Source organism: Palaemon carinicauda, chromosome 8 (assembly GCF_036898095.1).
Source record: "Palaemon carinicauda isolate YSFRI2023 chromosome 8, ASM3689809v2, whole genome shotgun sequence".
NCBI classification, from domain to species: Eukaryota; Metazoa; Arthropoda; class Malacostraca; order Decapoda; family Palaemonidae; genus Palaemon; species Palaemon carinicauda.
The window spans coordinates 21,667,597-21,686,088 of NC_090732.1; the positions used below are offsets into that span (position 1 = coordinate 21,667,597).

Genomic DNA, 18,492 nt, shown 5'->3' on the forward strand with positions numbered 1-18,492 from the left:
GATTTTCGCAACAAGTTGCGAACAGGATGTCTGGACACCTGCGCAAGTCTTCCGCAGTAGTCTACCAGACCAAGGGACGAGTTTACTGTGGTCGGTGTCGTGGAAAGGGTATCCCTCCACACGATGCCACTTCCATCAATAGCGGAGCTCCTTGTGTATTTGCGGGATGAGATGTGCCTTTCAGTTTCGGCAATGAAAGGCTATCTCTCGGCCTTAAGTCTTGCCTTCAGGCTCAAAAGATAGACATTTCTTCCTCGCTGGAACTCTCTCTCCTCATACGAAGCCATGATCTCTCCTGCCCTCAGTCGGAATTGAGACCTCCTCCTTGGAACGTGGTTCGAGTCCTCAAGTCTCTAAAGAGACCTCCCTACGAACCACTACGTAAGGCTCCAGATCACCACCTTACCAGGTAGACAGTGTTTCTGCTAGCCTTAGCCTCGGCCAAGCGAGTCACATGGTCTCTCATCGACATCGCCCATTCAAGGGGATAGGGGGAGGTAACGTTCAGGTTCGTCCCTGAGTTTTGTTGCCGAGACTCAGAACCCGGGAGTGCCGGACCCGCGGTTCGACTCTTTCCAGGTTTCGAGTCTCTGTCCTGTAACAGATGACCCAGACCATCTCCTACCTTTCCAGTAGGGAGTCGGAGGTTGTGTCTTAAGAGAACAGCTGCAGTTCATCCCCAGGTTCAAGCCTGGTTCGTGGACACTGGGAAAACGAAGAGAAGGGTCACCAGGAATACCATCTCAGCCTGGATTCATAAGGTATTACACCTGGCCTTGAATCCTGACCCTTCTCCGTCACATCGCCCTAGAGCGCATGATGTCAAGGGCGTAGCTACGTCCCTGCCCTTCATGAAGTATCATTCAGTGACACAGGTCCTGCAAGCGGGGGTGTTGAAGCGTCAGACCACCTTCACAGCCCACTACCTGCAAGACGTGACCCACAGGAGGCTCGATACGTTTTCTATCGGCCCTGTGGTGGCTGCACAACAGCTGGTCTAAACCTCAGGCTCCTTAATAGACAAGTAGCAGAAGGTTGAGGGCATTGTTACCCGGTGTTAGTCTGCATGAATGAAAAGATCTGTCTGGCCCTTATTTTTTTCTTCATCCTCTCCTCCCTTGGAGAAAGCAGCATCCTGGGTTCTCTGCACAGCTGACCTCAAACCACTGCAGGTAGACCATGCTTCCTTGTGTTCCTAGTATTAAGTGTAATACTGTCATGTCCCCATACCCTGACGAGGTGGTATTGGTGAGTCCTAGCCTAGATTTCCTTCTGAGGAACTCCAGGTCAACTTCCTAGGACGCGTCACTTTTCACCTTCACACACACCTTACGTAGGCCGCGGCAGTTTCACAACCGCTAGCGAGGAGCAGGGATTCCCTATTGTCCGAGTACTTAAACGCTCGAATATGGAATCCCCGGGCAAGCCAAAGCCAGTATGTCAGGGACTTACCACCCTTCCTAAGGGTTAAGTCACCCCATGTAAATAGCGTGGTTTGTATTTCAGTTACGGAACAAATGACAAATTCGTAGATAATTTTTATTTTTCCTAGCTATACAAACCTTAGCTATTTACACATTTGCCCACCAGCCCTGTCCCCCAAGATAAGTCCTACCTCTAAGTAAAGTGGAGCACGCACTGTGTGTGTGAGGGGGGAAGGGTAGCAAGCTACCCCTCCCTACCCCCCCCGCTAACTAGCTGAGGGGTAGTAAACCCTCGTTAAAATTCTTATGGCTTGTCCTTTCAGCTACGCCGAAGTAATTACCCCATGTAAATAGCTAAGGTTTGTATAGTTAGGAAAAATACAAATTATCTACGAATTTGTCATTTTAGACACTTAATCTGCATTCTCTGTCTTGTGTCAGAGTCAATATTAGGATTTAGATTACCGTTATGAGGAGTGTGAAGGCCTCACTGTTCCTCATATGGAAGAGTATGATTCTATGATTGAACGCCAGATTGAAGTTCAAAGCGTAAAAGGAAACAAGCTTTTATAAAAGTTCAAGGAGAAATCCAGAGAAGATTTTGCTAGTTCTTGACCAGTCAAGGAAATGGATGTCATTGGAATAAACTCTTCATATCAATTGCTTTGACCTTCTAGTAATATTCAAGACCATTCAGTACCAAAACCACTTGTGATAGAAAAAACTGTGGTTATGTTTTAAGAAAATCAGACAGCATTGGCCTACATCTAAAGCTAAACGGGGTCAGGGTCACATTCCAGTACTGTATAGCATGGATGCTATTGACTTGCGACAATTTTAAGAGAAATAAACCTCCTTCCTCGGATCATTCTGGGAAAATCGAACATCTTAGCGGATCAGTTAAGTAGAAAAAGTCAAATTCTTCCAAACTAATTGTCTCTATATCTGTCAGTATGCTTAGAAATTTGGAAGTGGTGGGGTCGACTAAACTCAGACATGTTTGCTATATTACTGAACCAAAAGATAAAGGTGTGTTGTTAGCCAGTTCAAGAAGGTAGATGCCCAGTTACAACACTGACTGAATCTATACCTTTACACTTTTTCATTGTTCATCAGTATTTATCAGGTGATAAACAAGTTCTGAATTTTTATAAGCAGCAGCATGTTGCTGGTAGTTCCGTTCTTGTCTGTAAAGCGAGTAGGTCACCAATCTGTGGCCTTTTTGTCAGTGTCCAAGAAGGTTGTTACACAGAATCATTCTTTTCAGAAAACCAATTTTGAAGTTGATTGATCCAAACCCATACATGATACATCTTACAACATAGAAACTGAACATTGTATTCTCAATAACTCAAGGTTTTTGTGGTCTAGATTGTCTACTAATAATCTGTATCAAAGACAGCGGAATGTATTATTTAACTGATGCAATTCTAGAAATGTATCAGTGACTAGGACTAGTTTGGATATTGTTAAATTTTAACGTTTAATTTTTTTAAATGCAAATTTTCCATTTCAGCCATAAAGTAATACAGATTTACGATTAAATCTGCACTTGAGATTCTGGTATTAGTTTTATCCATTTTTGCTATTACTGTATAGGTGTGTTTGGGGTTTTTAATATGGAGATTTCCAGTAGTTAGGTTTATTTTTGGAATTTTTATAGTTTTACTAAATTTAAAAGGTTTGAGTTTTAAACCTTTGATAGATCTTTCCATTAGCCATCTCACAGTTAAAACACTTTTCCTGTGGGCGTTAGCATCAGCTAAGCACGTAAATGATACACAAGCACTGTCTTTTAATGATGATGATAAATCTTTTTGTCAACTTTCAGAACTAAAAAGGAATTTTTAAGGCTTGAAGTTTTATCACATTTCTTTCATTGGTCTATTGCCATTAACTGCTAGATTGTCTCATTACCTTACTAGAGGCTTAATTCTATTAGAAGGAAGAAATTGGGATATCTTTTAGTTTAGGGGTAAACATCAATATAGCTGAGCATCCAGAGAGAAGTAATATGAATATCAGGGCTGTGCAGAAATAATAGAATTTATCATTAAAATTCTTTTTTTTATAGGAGTATATTATGTAAAATTTTATTGTCATAAAATTACTAGAAAGGTTTAAGTATTTCTTGGAGCAAGATCTTTCATGAATTGTTTATGCACTATCTTATGTGTTTCATGCTTATGTGGAATTTTGCTTGCAATAGTTTCTCTTTTTGTGATTATTGTATTATGCACAGGTTTATAGTTTTCTTTATTAATTACGACACATTTATTTTGTTTTGTGGATGCAATTATGGAATTTGTGTAGAATTTGATTTCAAGTGTGATATTGGGTGTCTGTAATAGTAATTGTAGATTAGCACTAGGTTTTATGAAATGCCTAAGTAGTTACAATATTTTTAGAGTATGGATTTTTTTTTATTTACTGTATTACCTTCCCTATACTATTCAGCACTTTCCACGTGTCCTCTCGTTTTCTCAAAATTAAGAAGTTATTTTTGTTACTGTATCTTTTTTCAGGAAGCTGCTGGAAAACCAGTGGATTTCCGGATCAAAGCAGCAAATAAGAAGGTTGGATATATAAGAAAACTTTTGCATTTAAGGGGTAAGGAAATTGTTGATAAAGCAAATTTTTTGCAGATTGGAGCTGACAAGGAAGTTGGGACTGGAGGAAAAGGTGTGGATATTGGTGATAAGTTGGAAGAGGATGGTTTGGAAGGTGTTTCGTTGTTTGATGAGCCGCTGACCAAAGTTATACATAAATTGGAAACTGGATATTATGTCAACTTTTGTTTAAGATTAAAAGAGAAGTTGAAACTTTGAATTATTTTTAGATATGTTAATTTTTTTTATTGTACAGAATTTTATTAACTTTTATCATTGATAAGTGTTAGGCTGATTAGATTTTTTTTATATAAATATTGTAAGTGCAATACAGCTTATTTATCAGAATCTAAGGTAGTAGCTTATATATACTGTATATGAAAAAATTTTCAATTGTAGATGAAGTAGTTTGATTAGTTTGTTCCTATGCATATAAAACCTTTTGTCCTTTAAAATAGGGAATATCTTCAGAGGTGCTTGAACAGCCGTTGAAATTGTTAACGAGGTAGTTAACGGTAGGTGTTAAACATGGGCGAAAAGCATTCTCCCCCACTGTCCTGTACTGTTGCTGTTTTAATTTTTTCTGGTATTTTTCAGTTTGAATGATTGACGGATGGCTTCTCGTTCCTAGAAGAAAAGCAAGTTGTATTTCATAAATGTGAGGAAAATGGTTGGAAATGTAACAGGTTTAGGGCTAAACCGACTAAATCCACACCACTGTGCTTCTTGTAGAAGGTATGCATGTTAACAATCATCCCCGTGTGCATAGTGTATATCGTGGCCTCACGTTCAGTGGCAGACTTTGAGGAGGAAAAAGAAGTCCAGTTCTTCTCCGGCATCATGCTTGGTAATGTCTGATTCAACGCTGAAAAGACTGAATAACACTTGTCTCTCCTCATCGAGTTTGCAAATCGCTGAAGCTTCTGGGAATGTGCTGGTGAGTATGTGTAAGAAGGGAGAATTCAGATCCACATTGACAAGTTTTTCAGGGTTTGATGAGTATGGGGTTCTCCCAAACGTCGCTCCACACTTACATGCACTGGAAGCTCTTCCGTAGCTGTGTAGACTACTCACAACAAGTTTTACTCGAATAAGGCTTGGCCTAACCTAACCTTCATTTGGTCTTGCAGGGAGGTGCTCTGTTATTTTAGAGGGAGCTGGTAGCTAAGGTTACTTCACCCCAGGTGTCCCTAGTTTTGGGGATTCAAGTGAAATCAGCACTGATTCCAGTGGTGATTCCTACTAAGAGTGCAGTGAAATCAAATAAGGCTCTTACCCCTTCTTGAAAGTGCCAGTGCCAGAGCCAGTGAAATGGCGGGAGGAGGCTTTGGAGGCAATGAAACCTGTGTGCATTGGCCTGGTGTCTGTCACCCCTATACAGTACTTCTAGCTCATGTCTGTTACACCTGTGCCATTCACCCATGTACTGTGCTTGTAAGCTCAACCCTTGTGTCTCTCTTACAAGTGCCTGGGATAGTACCTACCATTTTCAGTCACAGTGACCCCAAGTGTAGTAGTTCTTGTCAGAGAAACCCCTTTAGTTTTTCCCCTTCAGGAAATGTCATCATCAATGGTCTTTCAAACCTAGACTTCTCTGTTCTCAGATCCTGAAGGGAAAGTTGGTAAGTTGAAGAAGTGAGTTTGCTTTACTTCCTCCTCTTCTCCTTCTGACACTTTATCTAGTGAGAAATATTTCAAGAAGGCTTAATATGAGACCTGTACAACTCTTCTACACACCATCTTTCCTTTGGAAGACCATGGCCGACGCTCGGGTGGCTGAATTAACTACTCTGGTAGTCAGGCTGGCCAGAGATGCATCGCCCCATGACGAGGCATGCAACATTTTTTGGTCGCAAAATTTTGGAGCTTGGGTGCCCTATTTCAACTTTTCTACCTGGATGAGGGAGTGCTGCTCCCTTCTCTGATTGGGATAGTACTTTGGTATCCAAAATTGGAAAGATGGCACCTCCTGAGGACATTGTTGTAAGCAGCCAGCAACCACTGGTCAGTGGGTGAGGAACATGGAGCCATAGCCTACACTCCACCACAATCATTAGTGGGAAGGATATATGGTACCCCTTCCACCTTTGGTTTGATCAGTGCCAGAGGTCTTTTTCTTACTGATGACAACCACTCTGGTCTGTCATCGGTCCCCTATTACTAGGTAAAAAGGTTTGCGGGAGATAGACCTTCTAAGCTGCATGCCGAGCATTCAGTCCTAGCGTGAGGCAAGGGCACTCTTGCCCATAAGCTACTGGAGTTTTGTCCAGTTTCAATGGAAGCAGAGAACTTGGAGCCAGAGAGTAAATTTTTGGAGGTTCTTGCATTCATTCCTGAATGCAACAAACTTGGTGTAGTAACCATGGTTTCCCTCAAAGATTGAGACCTTCTCTGGAGGTGCCATGGTCAGATCTTGGTAGATCAAATTTGGCCCTGAATTAAGCTGATAATCAGATCTATGTTCTTGGACAATCAGATCTGTGGATCTGAGACACTCTCTCTTCAAGTCAGTCCAATAAGATCTTCCCTTATGCACTTTCAAGGTAGCAAAGGTTTTACGTGCAAGTGTCTTTTTAGTCATCATCTCTTCCAATTGACCTATCACTGTGCGCACTGTGGGGAGTTTTCCCTTTGAGAGACTTGGAATAGTGAGAGACTTGGAATAGTAGGCTCGTCTTTCTCAGCATTCGAGTTGGTGGCCACAGAGTACTTTGCAATGGCCATCCTTCAAATAGTCTCATGGCTTGATCAGTGGTCAGACACTTTGATGTATTTCACTAAGATAATGTGGTTATCAACTCAAATCTTTGCAGAAGTACAGGGGACTCATGCTATCTGGTGAAAAGGCAATAATCTATTTGGCATACCAGGCAGCAAATCAATAGACCAACTGGGTATTGAAGAGGTTTGATGCCTCGGTGTCCCGATTCCCAAAACAAGCTTTTCCAAAGGTGGCAGTGGTATTTAAGAATGCATCAGTATTGGGATCTATATCACTCTTGCCAAAGAGTCAGGTGCAGACAGCAGCAGTGGAGAAGTAGAGGAGTGCTTTGCAGGACTTTCTGATCCACCACACTATTCTTCTAGGGTTCTTGCTCTTTGAGGGTGTCGGCAGCCAAACCTTTGGGTGGGGTCATGCCTATGAGATCAATGGTGAAAAGGTTATGATGACCTTTTCTAGACCCCTGATCAGGACTACCTGCAACTTTTTTTACTAGGATCCTGTGAATGCACAGCCATTTTGAGGTCCCGAACCTGGCCAGTTCAGGAAGAGAGGCAGAATGAAGAGAAGAGGTAGAAGGGGGTAGCTGATATTGGCGTTCCCCTCTCCTGTTGCCGTTAATAGGGAATGACAGTGTTGTTACTGTACAACCTGGCAGAGACATGGGCCCAAGCATTGGGTAGCGAATGTTTTTCTGGACATATACTTACTACTGTACCTTCTCTGGACTGCCGGCCCCTCATCTTGCAGAACAATGGCGTTTGCAAACCACCGAAAACCCTGGCATTGTTGGCAGAGGTGAGAGATGTTGCTGTAAATGCGCTCAAAGTTGTTCGAGGCTGATCTATCTTTTACAGTCTACTCTTTCTTGAGAAGGTGTCAATTTTTACATAAAACCAGGTTCAGTATGGAAATAGTACAAACTGTACTGAATTCAATCAGATAATGGCCCTTTATGCTTTCAGTAAATTTGTAGGATGCATACTTTTAAATACTCATTCATCAGTCCTTTCAAAATGTACAGGGTCCTGATGTTAAACAGCAGCTGCGAGAATCCTTCCATCATATGATTTGATCAGCAGGCTCAGATAGGTAGCACTATCATTCTCTTCATATGAGACTTGGCAGTGGCATTGTTTTTTGGGACATCGTCCTTCATTGGAGAAACTTGTTCTGCAGAAGCGTTTCTTCCTGCAATCTCATCTGTGGTGTCTGAAGCATCAATGGTCGGCATCTAGTGATCTCCCTTCTGATCTTGTGCTAGTGGATCAAGTAGTAGGGCAATCTTTCCTTGGTGATGAACAATACAAACTATATCAGGATAGTTTGACTTGGCTCCCCACCTCCAGAGAGGCATCTCTTTCAAGACACATCCAACGAGGGGTGGAGCACACACATAAGCATAAGTTGCTTTAGGGGTGTAGTCCCGAAAAGAAAATTACCGGCATATCAACCTTTTGGCAATGTGAGCAACATACCTAACACTGCAAGCTTTCCAAGTTTGACAGGGCATTTAGTAGCGTTGATAAGTGACAACATTATGTTCGTAACTTATGTCAACAAGCAAAGAAAGAGAGTCCCCTATGTAAAAGACATGCCTTGTGAGTTGACAAAGCAGGTGCACATCTGGACGGTGGACAATGCTGCAGAACTGTCAGCCAGGTTCATTCCAGGTAATGTCGCCAGGGGTAGGTTGTAGGGTCAGAGTAGTCCTTGCATGGCAAAAGGCTTCTTTCTCTTTGGGGATCACTGACAATTGACCTGTTTGCCACATAGCTGAAAAGAATGTTTTGCTTCCCCATTCCAGACCCTTAGGTAGTAATTAAGGAAACCTTTCAATACCCCTAGGACAACCCCTCTCCTTGATTTACTGGTTAATCAACAAATCATTACTATTATTATTACTATTATTATTATTATTACTTGCTAAGCTACAACCCTAGTTGGAAAATCAGGATCCAAGCCCAGGGGCTCCAACAGGGAAAATAGCCCTGGGAGGAAAGGAAACAAGGAAAATAAAGTTTTTAAGAAGAGTAATGACATTGAAATAAATATCTCCCATATAAACTATAAAAACTTTAACAAAACAAGAGGAAGAGAAACAAGACAGAACAGTGTGCCTGAGTATACCCTCAAGCAAGAGAATTCTAACCCAAGTCAATGGAAGACCATGGTAGAGAGGCAATGGCACTACCCAAGACTAGAGAACAATGGTTTGATTTTGAAATGTCCTCCTAGAAGAGCTGCTAACCAAAGCTAGTCTTTTCTACCCTTAACAAGAGGAAAGTGGCCACTGAACAATTACAGTGCAGTAACCCCCTTGGGTGAAAAAGAATTGTTTGGTAATCTCGGTGTTGTCAGGTGTATGAGGACAGAGGAGAATAAGTAAAGAACAGGCCAGACTATTTTGGTGTGTGTGTGTAGGCAAAGGGAAAATGAACCATAACCAGAGGGAAGGATCCAATGTGGTACTGTCTGGCCAGTCAAAAGACCCCATAACTCTGTTGCGGTAGTATCTCAACGGGTGGCTGTTGACCTGGCCAACCTACTATCTACATGGACAAAATTGGGCCACAGGATGACCCCAAGAATGGTAACAGCTCTGCTGATACTTCTTGTAAATTTACACTGTACTTCAGTGGGCAATTCTTCTGTCAGCCCCACCTTCAAAGGTACCATCACTTGGTGGAGAACTCTCCAGTATCTATGAGTGAAAGGACTATTGTAACGCTTGTGGCATCTCTATGCTCAGACTGTCAGGAATCATCACATTTGCTCCTATACAGAACCAGGTACTCTGACATTTCCCAGGAAAGTTAAGAGAGCCAAATTTTGGTTCAGGGGGAGTTTTCCACTGTAAAGATGAGTCTTCTATGAAAGGACAATGTATGTATTTCTGTAGGAACAAGTGAAATATTTCATGTAATTTGTATTTTTCCTAACAGGCCTAAGGTCAAAATCAAATATCTAGCTGACTGACAGGCATGAGGGGCTTACCAGCCACTCTCCAGTAGTTTTAACTACCTGATAAAATTTTCAACATCCCATTCCAGCTTTGCTGAAGTTATAGTCTCATCAAAGGACTTGCATAGTTTGGAAAGGTACAAAATACTTTTCAAATTTTTAATATTTCATTCCAGAATGCATTTCTTCTTTGAGGGAGAAAAATCCATCCATCGACCGAGTACCAGATATATACCAAGTACTGGGCAGGTCCTATCATCCTACTCATCCCTATGATGGGCTGATAGGAGGTGGCTCGAGTCATATCCAGGACCAGGTAGGCTAGCATATTCAAGGAAGAAATAGAACTAACCAGTTCAGTTTCAGGATGACTTAACTATTTTAAAGAATGAAAGGTTTGTATATGCACTGGAAAGTAAAAATAATTACTGTAGTATTTTACCTAGCTATACAAACTTTAAACTTCCTTCCTTAACCACTCCACCCAGTCCTGAGGTGAAGGTCAAAAGTGAAGTCTTTGACAGGAAAGAGGGCCGGGCTTCTTGCCCTTGCTTACCACCTGTCATTGAGTACCTTTTTAACGATTTCAATGGCCGTTTCAGCTCTGTGGAAGACATTTTTCCTTTTAAAGAACCTAGGCTCATACAGCTAGGAAAAATTAAAATTTGTCATATTTTAGTTAAAAGTTTGCCTACAGTACATTAATAGTGTAGTCTTTTAATAATTTATGTAATTTTTTATGGGTTCTACACAATTTCAGTGATATTAATGGCCTTACTCAATGTCTATTGTAGACTTGACCACTAAATGTAGCAAGTGATTAGAGCACAGCTGCTGTCTGATTTCAATGTGTATTCATTGTCAATAGATTAATTTTAGACAGCTAATATTTTCCTGATACTGACACCTTCATTACTCAGATACTTTGGTTGCTGTGATGATTAAAATAATTAATCAGAACTAAAGGTTGCACAAGGTTGAATATAAGTTTTACGAAATGGATATTATGTATTTCCCGTGCATTTAAAAAAAGATTATAGCATTGTTGTATGTACATTGCTGTATATATGTATGTTATTTTTTTTATAGAGTACATTTTAAGAGTCAATCTCTCATAAATATTTTTCGTACCTCTTCTTGTTATGATGCAACATTTTGTATAAAACTTTATAAAGAAATCAGTTAATTTATAACATGAATATTTGTACTGCATTTTCTTTACCATATTTTTCTCATTTTCTTTGAGCTTCAAGTTTGCATTAATGACTCGTACAATCGATTCTCAATTTGCTGGTAAGCAAGCACTGAGGTGTGTTCTGCATGGAAAAATTTGGTCATGTTATGGACTTTGTGAATCTTGTCTATTGTAGATTCATGAACCAGGTATTGGAAGGGTTACACATGAAGTAATTCCAACCCCTCCAGCTCATTAGTTTAGCCCAGTTGGTAACCAAGAAGCTTTCGCAGGGTTGTAAATATTAAAAATAAGAAATTTTTATATTGAAATTCTGTTCAATAATTATAAAAATTTCATGATATTCTTATTGATTTGATCACTTAACAAGTTTGAAGTATGTATATACAAAGTTTATTATTATATGCGATAAAATTTTTGGAAAATTTAATCATCTTCATTGTATGTAAACAAGCAGATGAAAGCTTTTGCTTTCTCCTTTGGTAATGTATAGAATTAATTTGTGAACAAATAAGACCGTGGGAAAACATTAAACAGTGGCTAGCAGCGCAGATGTAATAAAAATGGGGGTATTAACAAATATCACCTTGACCTTGCTACCATAAAATGCCAATAACTAGTTAACTCATGATGTAGTTTTACCTTTTAAGGCCATTTATTTAACTATTAGGTATAATTGTCAATATTTAACTATTAGGTATAATTGTCAAGTAAAATTTATATAGTATATAGTAAGATTAATGAAACAGCAAAAATACTCATTTCTTTAAAAATCCATCTTCAAGTTACTTTCTATCAAATTTTAATCAATAATCTACAGTATTATACTCAGTAAGAACTTCTGTTTCTTTTTAATATAATATTTTACTAACTGGTTATAAATAACATACATTGACAGTAACTACAAATACTAAAAAATGTATGGCAGTAACTTCAATGGCAACTGCCCAATGCAAAGATGTAAGCAATCCTATAAATATTCACGTAGATTGGTTTCAATTGAAAACAATTATAAATAGTGAACTAAAATTTAGAATTACTGTAATCTGAAGAATCGCTATTTGTGAAAGAAAAGGGAGAATTCATTTAAATGCAAAAAAGAAAAAGAAAAGATAACAGAGGGAATATTAAAGTAAACTTAAGTCTGTGAGCTTAAGTTTGGTCACTAGGAACTACAAAAATTTATCAAGTATTTTTCTGACTTTGTTAATTCTGCAGCAATTCAGTTACATTGTATTGACTAAACCAAGAAGAATGTTGAAAAAGCAATATATATAAATATATATATTTATAAGCTTAACGTGGTATAAAAGATATGTTTTATTTTTTTTTATTAATAGCAGTTATTATGTAATAAAAATTCTGGATATAACTGATATGATTTACCAGTGATTCAATGGCACTTACTTTTTTAATGCATGAGGAATGTTTAAAAATATCAACATTTGGCCTGATATTAAGACAAAAGAAACTTATAAACTTCATTCATCCGGCAGAAGTAGCACGAGAAAGGCTTGCGCTACTATGATGAAAGTGTTTACAGGGAGCAATGCCAAGAGGAAAGTTAAATGTAAACCAGTGCAAGAGAAATAGGCTTAGACTAAATAAATAGCCTTTATAACTAGAATAACTTTAACATATGCAGTCCAAACAGAAAGAGGTGAATGTTTAAATAGTTTCTTGCTTTTGTTATCATATTATAGCTTATTGCCAGCAACACAGTTCTACATTACATCAGCCATTACTGTACATACGCATTAACGTTCTTTGAACAGAGTTGTAAATGATCTCAAACGAAGTTCATTGTATGTAGTTAAAACTTTAGCTTTTTTTTACAATTGGTGAGTGATTTCTAATGGATGGTGGTTGTCTTTTTTTCATGGTTAAGGGAACTAAATCAATAGCCAAATCAATCTGGAAATTTTGTATCAGTGATGCCATTTGTTAAAAATATTATTGTGAATGCTAATTTTGATGTCCCCCAACAATTATTCCCAGATTATCCACTGGCAAATTGTCAATGGTGCATCTATCTCAAAGTTGATTATTTTCACTATCATTTTCTTGTGGTAATCGCTCGTTTTTCATAAATAAAAATAAAATCAAAATGATGTTTTATTCTTCCCAGAGCCCTATAATTACTGCTTAAAAGTAGATAACTACAGCACTCAACATCATGTCTTGGGATAATTTTTGGTTGGTAGTTTTTTATTTTTCATCAACTTTTGCTATTGTTTTCAGCATAGAACTTCAACAGTTGCCTTTTGATTTCTATAGGTCATAAATAGTAGTTGTCCCCAGACCAAATTCCATGTCAATCACTTCATGCTTACACTGCTTTCAAATTTTATCAACTAAACTTTTTTTCCATTTTAAATGAAAATAAATGTTCTCTTTCTTTTCACTACACTATTAGCTATAGGCATATCTCCAGGCTTTTATCAACATTTTTAATATATTTTGAACCACACAAAAAGGCCGTAATCGGAATAAAAATGGTAAGGAGAGAAGGAATTACTAAAGCAACTGTTAACAGTCAAAGGACAAGTCACGTGAGGAACAGTTTTACTTAGTGGAACCTTCCCAGCACTGGAATTTTTAGTTTGCCACCATTTAAAAAACTTTAAGATTTCTGAAATTTGGATAAGGATTCTCAACCTGTATACAGTAGAATTGTAAATGTAACAACCACAGTTATATTGCTGTATCATGAAGTAAGCTACCTTGTAGGATACACAACCAAGTATGTGCCACAAGAAGCACACACAAGATTGTCTTTAAAGTTCTTTGCTGTGTTAGTTTGGCCTTAGTTCCATAGCTACCTATTGTGTAATTTTCATTAGTTACCTTCTCCTTTTAACTTTCAAATAACAAGGCTTTTGGTTTGTTAAGCTCTATGAGGTTCTAGCATTGTGAGGTCATTGTATCATTTATCTTTTGTAATAATAATAATACTGTGATGTAGTTCAAGTGGAAGACCATGGTACAGAGGCTAGGACACTACCCAAGACTAGAGAATGATTTGATTTTGGAGTGTCCTTCTCCTAGAAGAAGTGCTTTCCATCGCTAAAGAGTTTCTTTTACTCTTATCAAGACTAAAGTAGCCACTGAATGATTACAGTGCAGTAGTTAACCATTTGAGTGAAAAAGAATTGATTGGTAATCTCTCTGATGTCAGGTGTACAAGGAAAGAGGAGATTATGTAAATAATAGGCCAGACTGTTCGGTTTAAGTGTAGGCAAAGGGAAAATGAACCAAAACAAGAGAGGAGCATCCAGCGTAGTACCGACTGGTCAGTCAAAGGACCCAATTAAAACGTTAAGGAGCTGACAACTTCCTCATGTATCAGAGCAGAGGTTTTGGAACCTCTATAAATGCTAGGAACTCGCTCACTGGTTTCGAGAGACCAGGACAGAGGAGGAATATCAGAATGGAAAACTAGTGTTATAGTGCCCCGCAAAGCACATTCCTAACATGTATTAGCTGACGACTGACCCCTAGCAGAATAGGCTCAACTGCTCTTGAGGTTGACATAACTTTTGTGCCTAGCCTGAGTCCAGGCCAACTAAAAAGCCCAGTTGCTGCTTCTTGGTAATGCTCGGTAGTACCTAAAAGTCTGGCTGTACTTGGATGTTCGGAAATCACAGTAATCGCTAGCCTCCCGCTGTTAATCCTGGCAAGAAAACAGGCTTCTACCTTGGGCTGCACAGTTGGGAGCTGTGGTACGTTAGGGACAGCCCAACGTTGAGGAGACTTAACTTGGTTTGGTAGCACATATGGAGGGTTGGGGATAAAAAAGATGGAAAGGCATCCAAGAGTAAGTGGATACGGCAGCAGGTAAGTAACTATCAGCCAACCCCCACTTTTACACTACAGTAATGGTCACAAAGCTAGTAATTATAGAAGTAATTAGCTGTTATTTACAAATATATAAGCGTTAGACGATATAACAGAAGAATTGAAGATGAGTGAGAAACTGGAGTTAAAGCACAAATGTGCAAAATGCCAGATAAACAAATGGTGCGTCAACTTTAAAGAAGGGTGCGCTGCAAACCTGCACTGTAATTGTGTATGGTTTTTCTGTCAGCAGGAACAGGAAATAGAAAAATTGAAAAATAAAAACCAGGGACTAAGAAAACAAATGATAAGAGATCATGTCCAAGTTCCAACGGTTAGAAATAAGAAAGAAAGAAGTCATAGATGATGTGGAAGAAAATGGGATTAGTATCCAAGAAATACAGAATAAAGTAAAATCAAGGACAGAACCTAGAGAGGAAATAATTACCAACAAAAACAGAGTTCATAAAACGGATTTTGAGCGAAGCGAAAAATCTATTTTTGGGTGAGATAGCCATGGCGTCCTGATGGAAGGTTCCTTTTTGGTAGCTTCCTTGGGTATATAACTACTAAATATTCCCAGAGTATTTAACCACAGGTTATCACAGAATTCTAACTTCTGGAGCGAGTATCCTAAAGGTTTCCCTATAAGACATCGTATATCAACAGAGGACGCATGTATTAACGCGCCACATAGGTATCTACACCCCACATAGAGTTAACACTTCGATGTGTAGGGGCGGAGAATAGCTGGGGAGCCGTTCCACAGCTAATCTCGTTCGTGGCTACTTTTGGTACTCGAGACGTAAACAAACGGGCGCCATTGCTAAATGACGTCACGTCCGTCCTCATCCTGAAGCCAGTTGCTTGCCGATCACCATGATACAGCAGGGTGGGACCTGAAAAAACTGGACGAAGTAGCAGGGAGGGTCCATCAGGATGCCATGGCTATCTCACCCAAAAATAGATTTTTCGCTTCGCTCAAAATCCATTTTTTGGGCTCAAGCCATGGCGTCCTGATGGAAGAATACCAGAGAATCAATGTATCGTGGTAAATTTTCCCCTTTTTTGTGTAAGTGCCGAGGGCTTTGAACAGGTTAGCATAGTAATCTTAATAGAAGAACTGTAGGGAAGAGAACTTCCTGCCCCCCTGGCAGTGAAGTCCCCACGGGCCATGCTGAAGATCAAAGTGGTCATCGAAGGGCTACTCACCTTGCTGGGAGAACATGAAGAACTCGGAGACAAGACTGAATGGTTGGCATTCATATAGGAACATTCTCAAGGGCAGACAAGTGGTGGTTAGGCACTGTATGTTAATAGAGAATCGTCTGGTCTCTCAGGTATGAAGTAAGTAAGTATTCGTGTAGGAATATTACATTGCACAGGTGAGTATATAATAAGGGTTGAAACCTTAGTAATCTTCATCGAATATAAGAGGAAGGGGATAATAAAACTATGACAGTCATGTATTTCATAGTGTAAGTAAGAGCGGATTGAGACGCACAAGTAATAAAATAGAAATTTTATTTCACAATTGCAGAATATATTAATTAAATGCAATAAATATGTAAGGGTAATTTACAACAAATTATAATGTACATAGTAATGAAAGACTTGCTCTTGAATCTGAAAGAGAATTTCAAATTATTAGTAGGCACTTGTTCCAGAGGAACGTCAGTCTTTTAAAATTAAAACACATCATGCTCTAGGCATGCGGCACTCGTGTGACAACTATGACATTTCACCTGGGAGAAGAACAGTATATGAAAAAACACTAAGTGTCTTTGAAATCACTACGTATCACGCGAGGGTCAACATAGGCACCCGAGGAGTTAGAGTCCCAAGTAACTCACTGTTCTATGCAGAGTTAGGTGCAGGTTTCATAACACTACCTGCGGCTACCACAAAATGTTTGACTTCATGCACTTGTTTCGCATAATGTTTGAAGAAAACACGCGAGGATTTCCAGCCGGTGAAACTCTTAAGGCTTTCGAAATCCATACTCTGAAAGAAATTCAGAGATGATGCAACTTTTCTAGGATCGTGACCGGCGGGTGTACTGTCAGGATCCGCTCTGCGAATGAAGTAGGTGATTTTCGCTCTTAGTTGTTTCAGTGACAGGTCGCTGCCTGATGTTTCTCCTTTGAAGAGTTGGCCTCCACCAAAGTCCGAAGTTCTACGAAGATAGACCTTGAGGCTCTCTACTGGACATAGAGAGGCATCTTCTTTCAGGGGGCATATTCTCCAGGGGCCCCATCTTTTGGTGGGTAATTCGTTTTTGGCGAGAAACGTCGGATCCGGGAAGAGGGTAAGGTCACCTGAATCTGTAAACAGAATGTGGCCCTCGTCCCTTGATAATGCCACTATTTCGCTGACTCGGGCTCCTGAGGCAAGAGCAAAAAGAAAGATAACTTTTTTAGTCAGATCCTTGAGAGGGCACGAATCACTGTCCAAGTTGGAGGCAAAATGGAGCACCTTGTCCAGAGACCAGGAGATCGGTTTTGGTGGGGGTGCTGGGCGTAGACGAGCGCATGCTTTCGGCAGTTTATTGAAGATGTCGTTGGACAGATCAATCTGGAAGGCATACATCAGTGGTCTAGTCAAGGCCGATTTGCAAGTAGAAATCGTGTTGGCTGCCAAGCCCTGTCCATGAAGGTGAATAAAGAAGGACATGAAAAAATCAATGGTGATTTCCGTAGGATTTTTTGCCTTGACGAACGAGACCCATTTTCTCCAGGATGATTCGTATTGCCGTCGTGTGGATTCGGTCTTGTATTCCTCGAGGAAGTCTAGACTTTTCTTCGAGATCCCAAACCTTTTCTTCGCGGCTAGGGAGAGAAAAATCATGAGATGAAGGTCCCTGATTTTCGATGATGAAGCGAAGACAATCGACTTCTGTACTTGCTGGGAGAGAACTGGGCCCGGGAGAGGGATCAGCGTGGGCTGCAGCTCCAGGACCAGGGGGTACCAATTGCTCCGGGGCCACTTGGGAGCCACTAGGGCCGCTGTCCCTTTGAAGGTTCTCAGCTTGGAGAGGACTTTCAGCAGAAGGTTGGTGGGAGGGAACAGGTAGATCTTGGACCATCTGTTCCAGTCCAGTGACATGGCGTCCACTGCTTCTGCCTTGGGGTCCTCGTACGTGGCCACATATCGAGGAAGTTGATTGTTGTCGCTCGTTGCGAAGAGATCGATCTGAAGTTCTGGGACTTGGTGAGAGATGAAGGAGAATGATCTTGCGTCTAGAGACCATTCCGACTCTATCGGGCTTGTCCGGGATAGAGCGTCCGCCGTCACGTTGCGGAATCCTTGTAGGTGAACTGCAGACAGGTGCCATTTCTTCTTCTCTGCCAGACGGAAGATTGTCAGAAGCACCTGATTTATCTGGGGCGATCTTGAGCCTTGGCGATTGAGACATCGAACTACCACCGAGTTGTCTAGGGTTAGACGAATATGGATCGAGGGAGGCGGGGAGAGTTTCTTCAGAGTTAGAAGGACCGCCATGGCCTCCAAGATGTTGATGTGAAATGTCTTGAATAGGGGAGACCATATGCCTTGAGCCTGTTTTTGGTGGGAGTGACCTCCCCAACCCTCCAGCGAAGCGTCCGTGTGGATGTTGAGTGATGGAGGTGGGTGTTGAAGAGGGATGGACCTTTTCAGGGCCTTTGCTTCCGACCACGGCTTGAGGAGCAGCCGAAGTCTGTTTGGGAGCCGTCTATTGAGGTCTCTTCGAGCGATGGATGC

The 18,492-nt window shown here is 40.3% G+C and overlaps 1 protein-coding gene across 11 annotated transcripts in view; it reads left to right on the forward strand.

Annotated features, from left to right (window-relative positions):
- The window catches only part of LOC137645688 (regulator of G-protein signaling rgs-2-like), a 167,869-nt gene extending 159,202 nt beyond the window's left edge, over nt 1-8,667 (forward strand). For 10 of the 11 annotated variants that reach the window (XM_068378546.1, XM_068378545.1, XM_068378540.1 and 7 more), the window contains one exon: nt 3,950-8,667. In XM_068378546.1, the coding sequence (XP_068234647.1) occupies nt 3,950-4,252 (303 nt within the window). In that variant the 3' untranslated portion in view covers nt 4,253-8,667. The remainder of the gene's footprint in view (nt 1-3,949) is intronic. The other variant, XM_068378541.1, reaches the window with a different exon arrangement.
- Nucleotides 8,668-18,492: the final 9,825 nt, after the last annotated feature.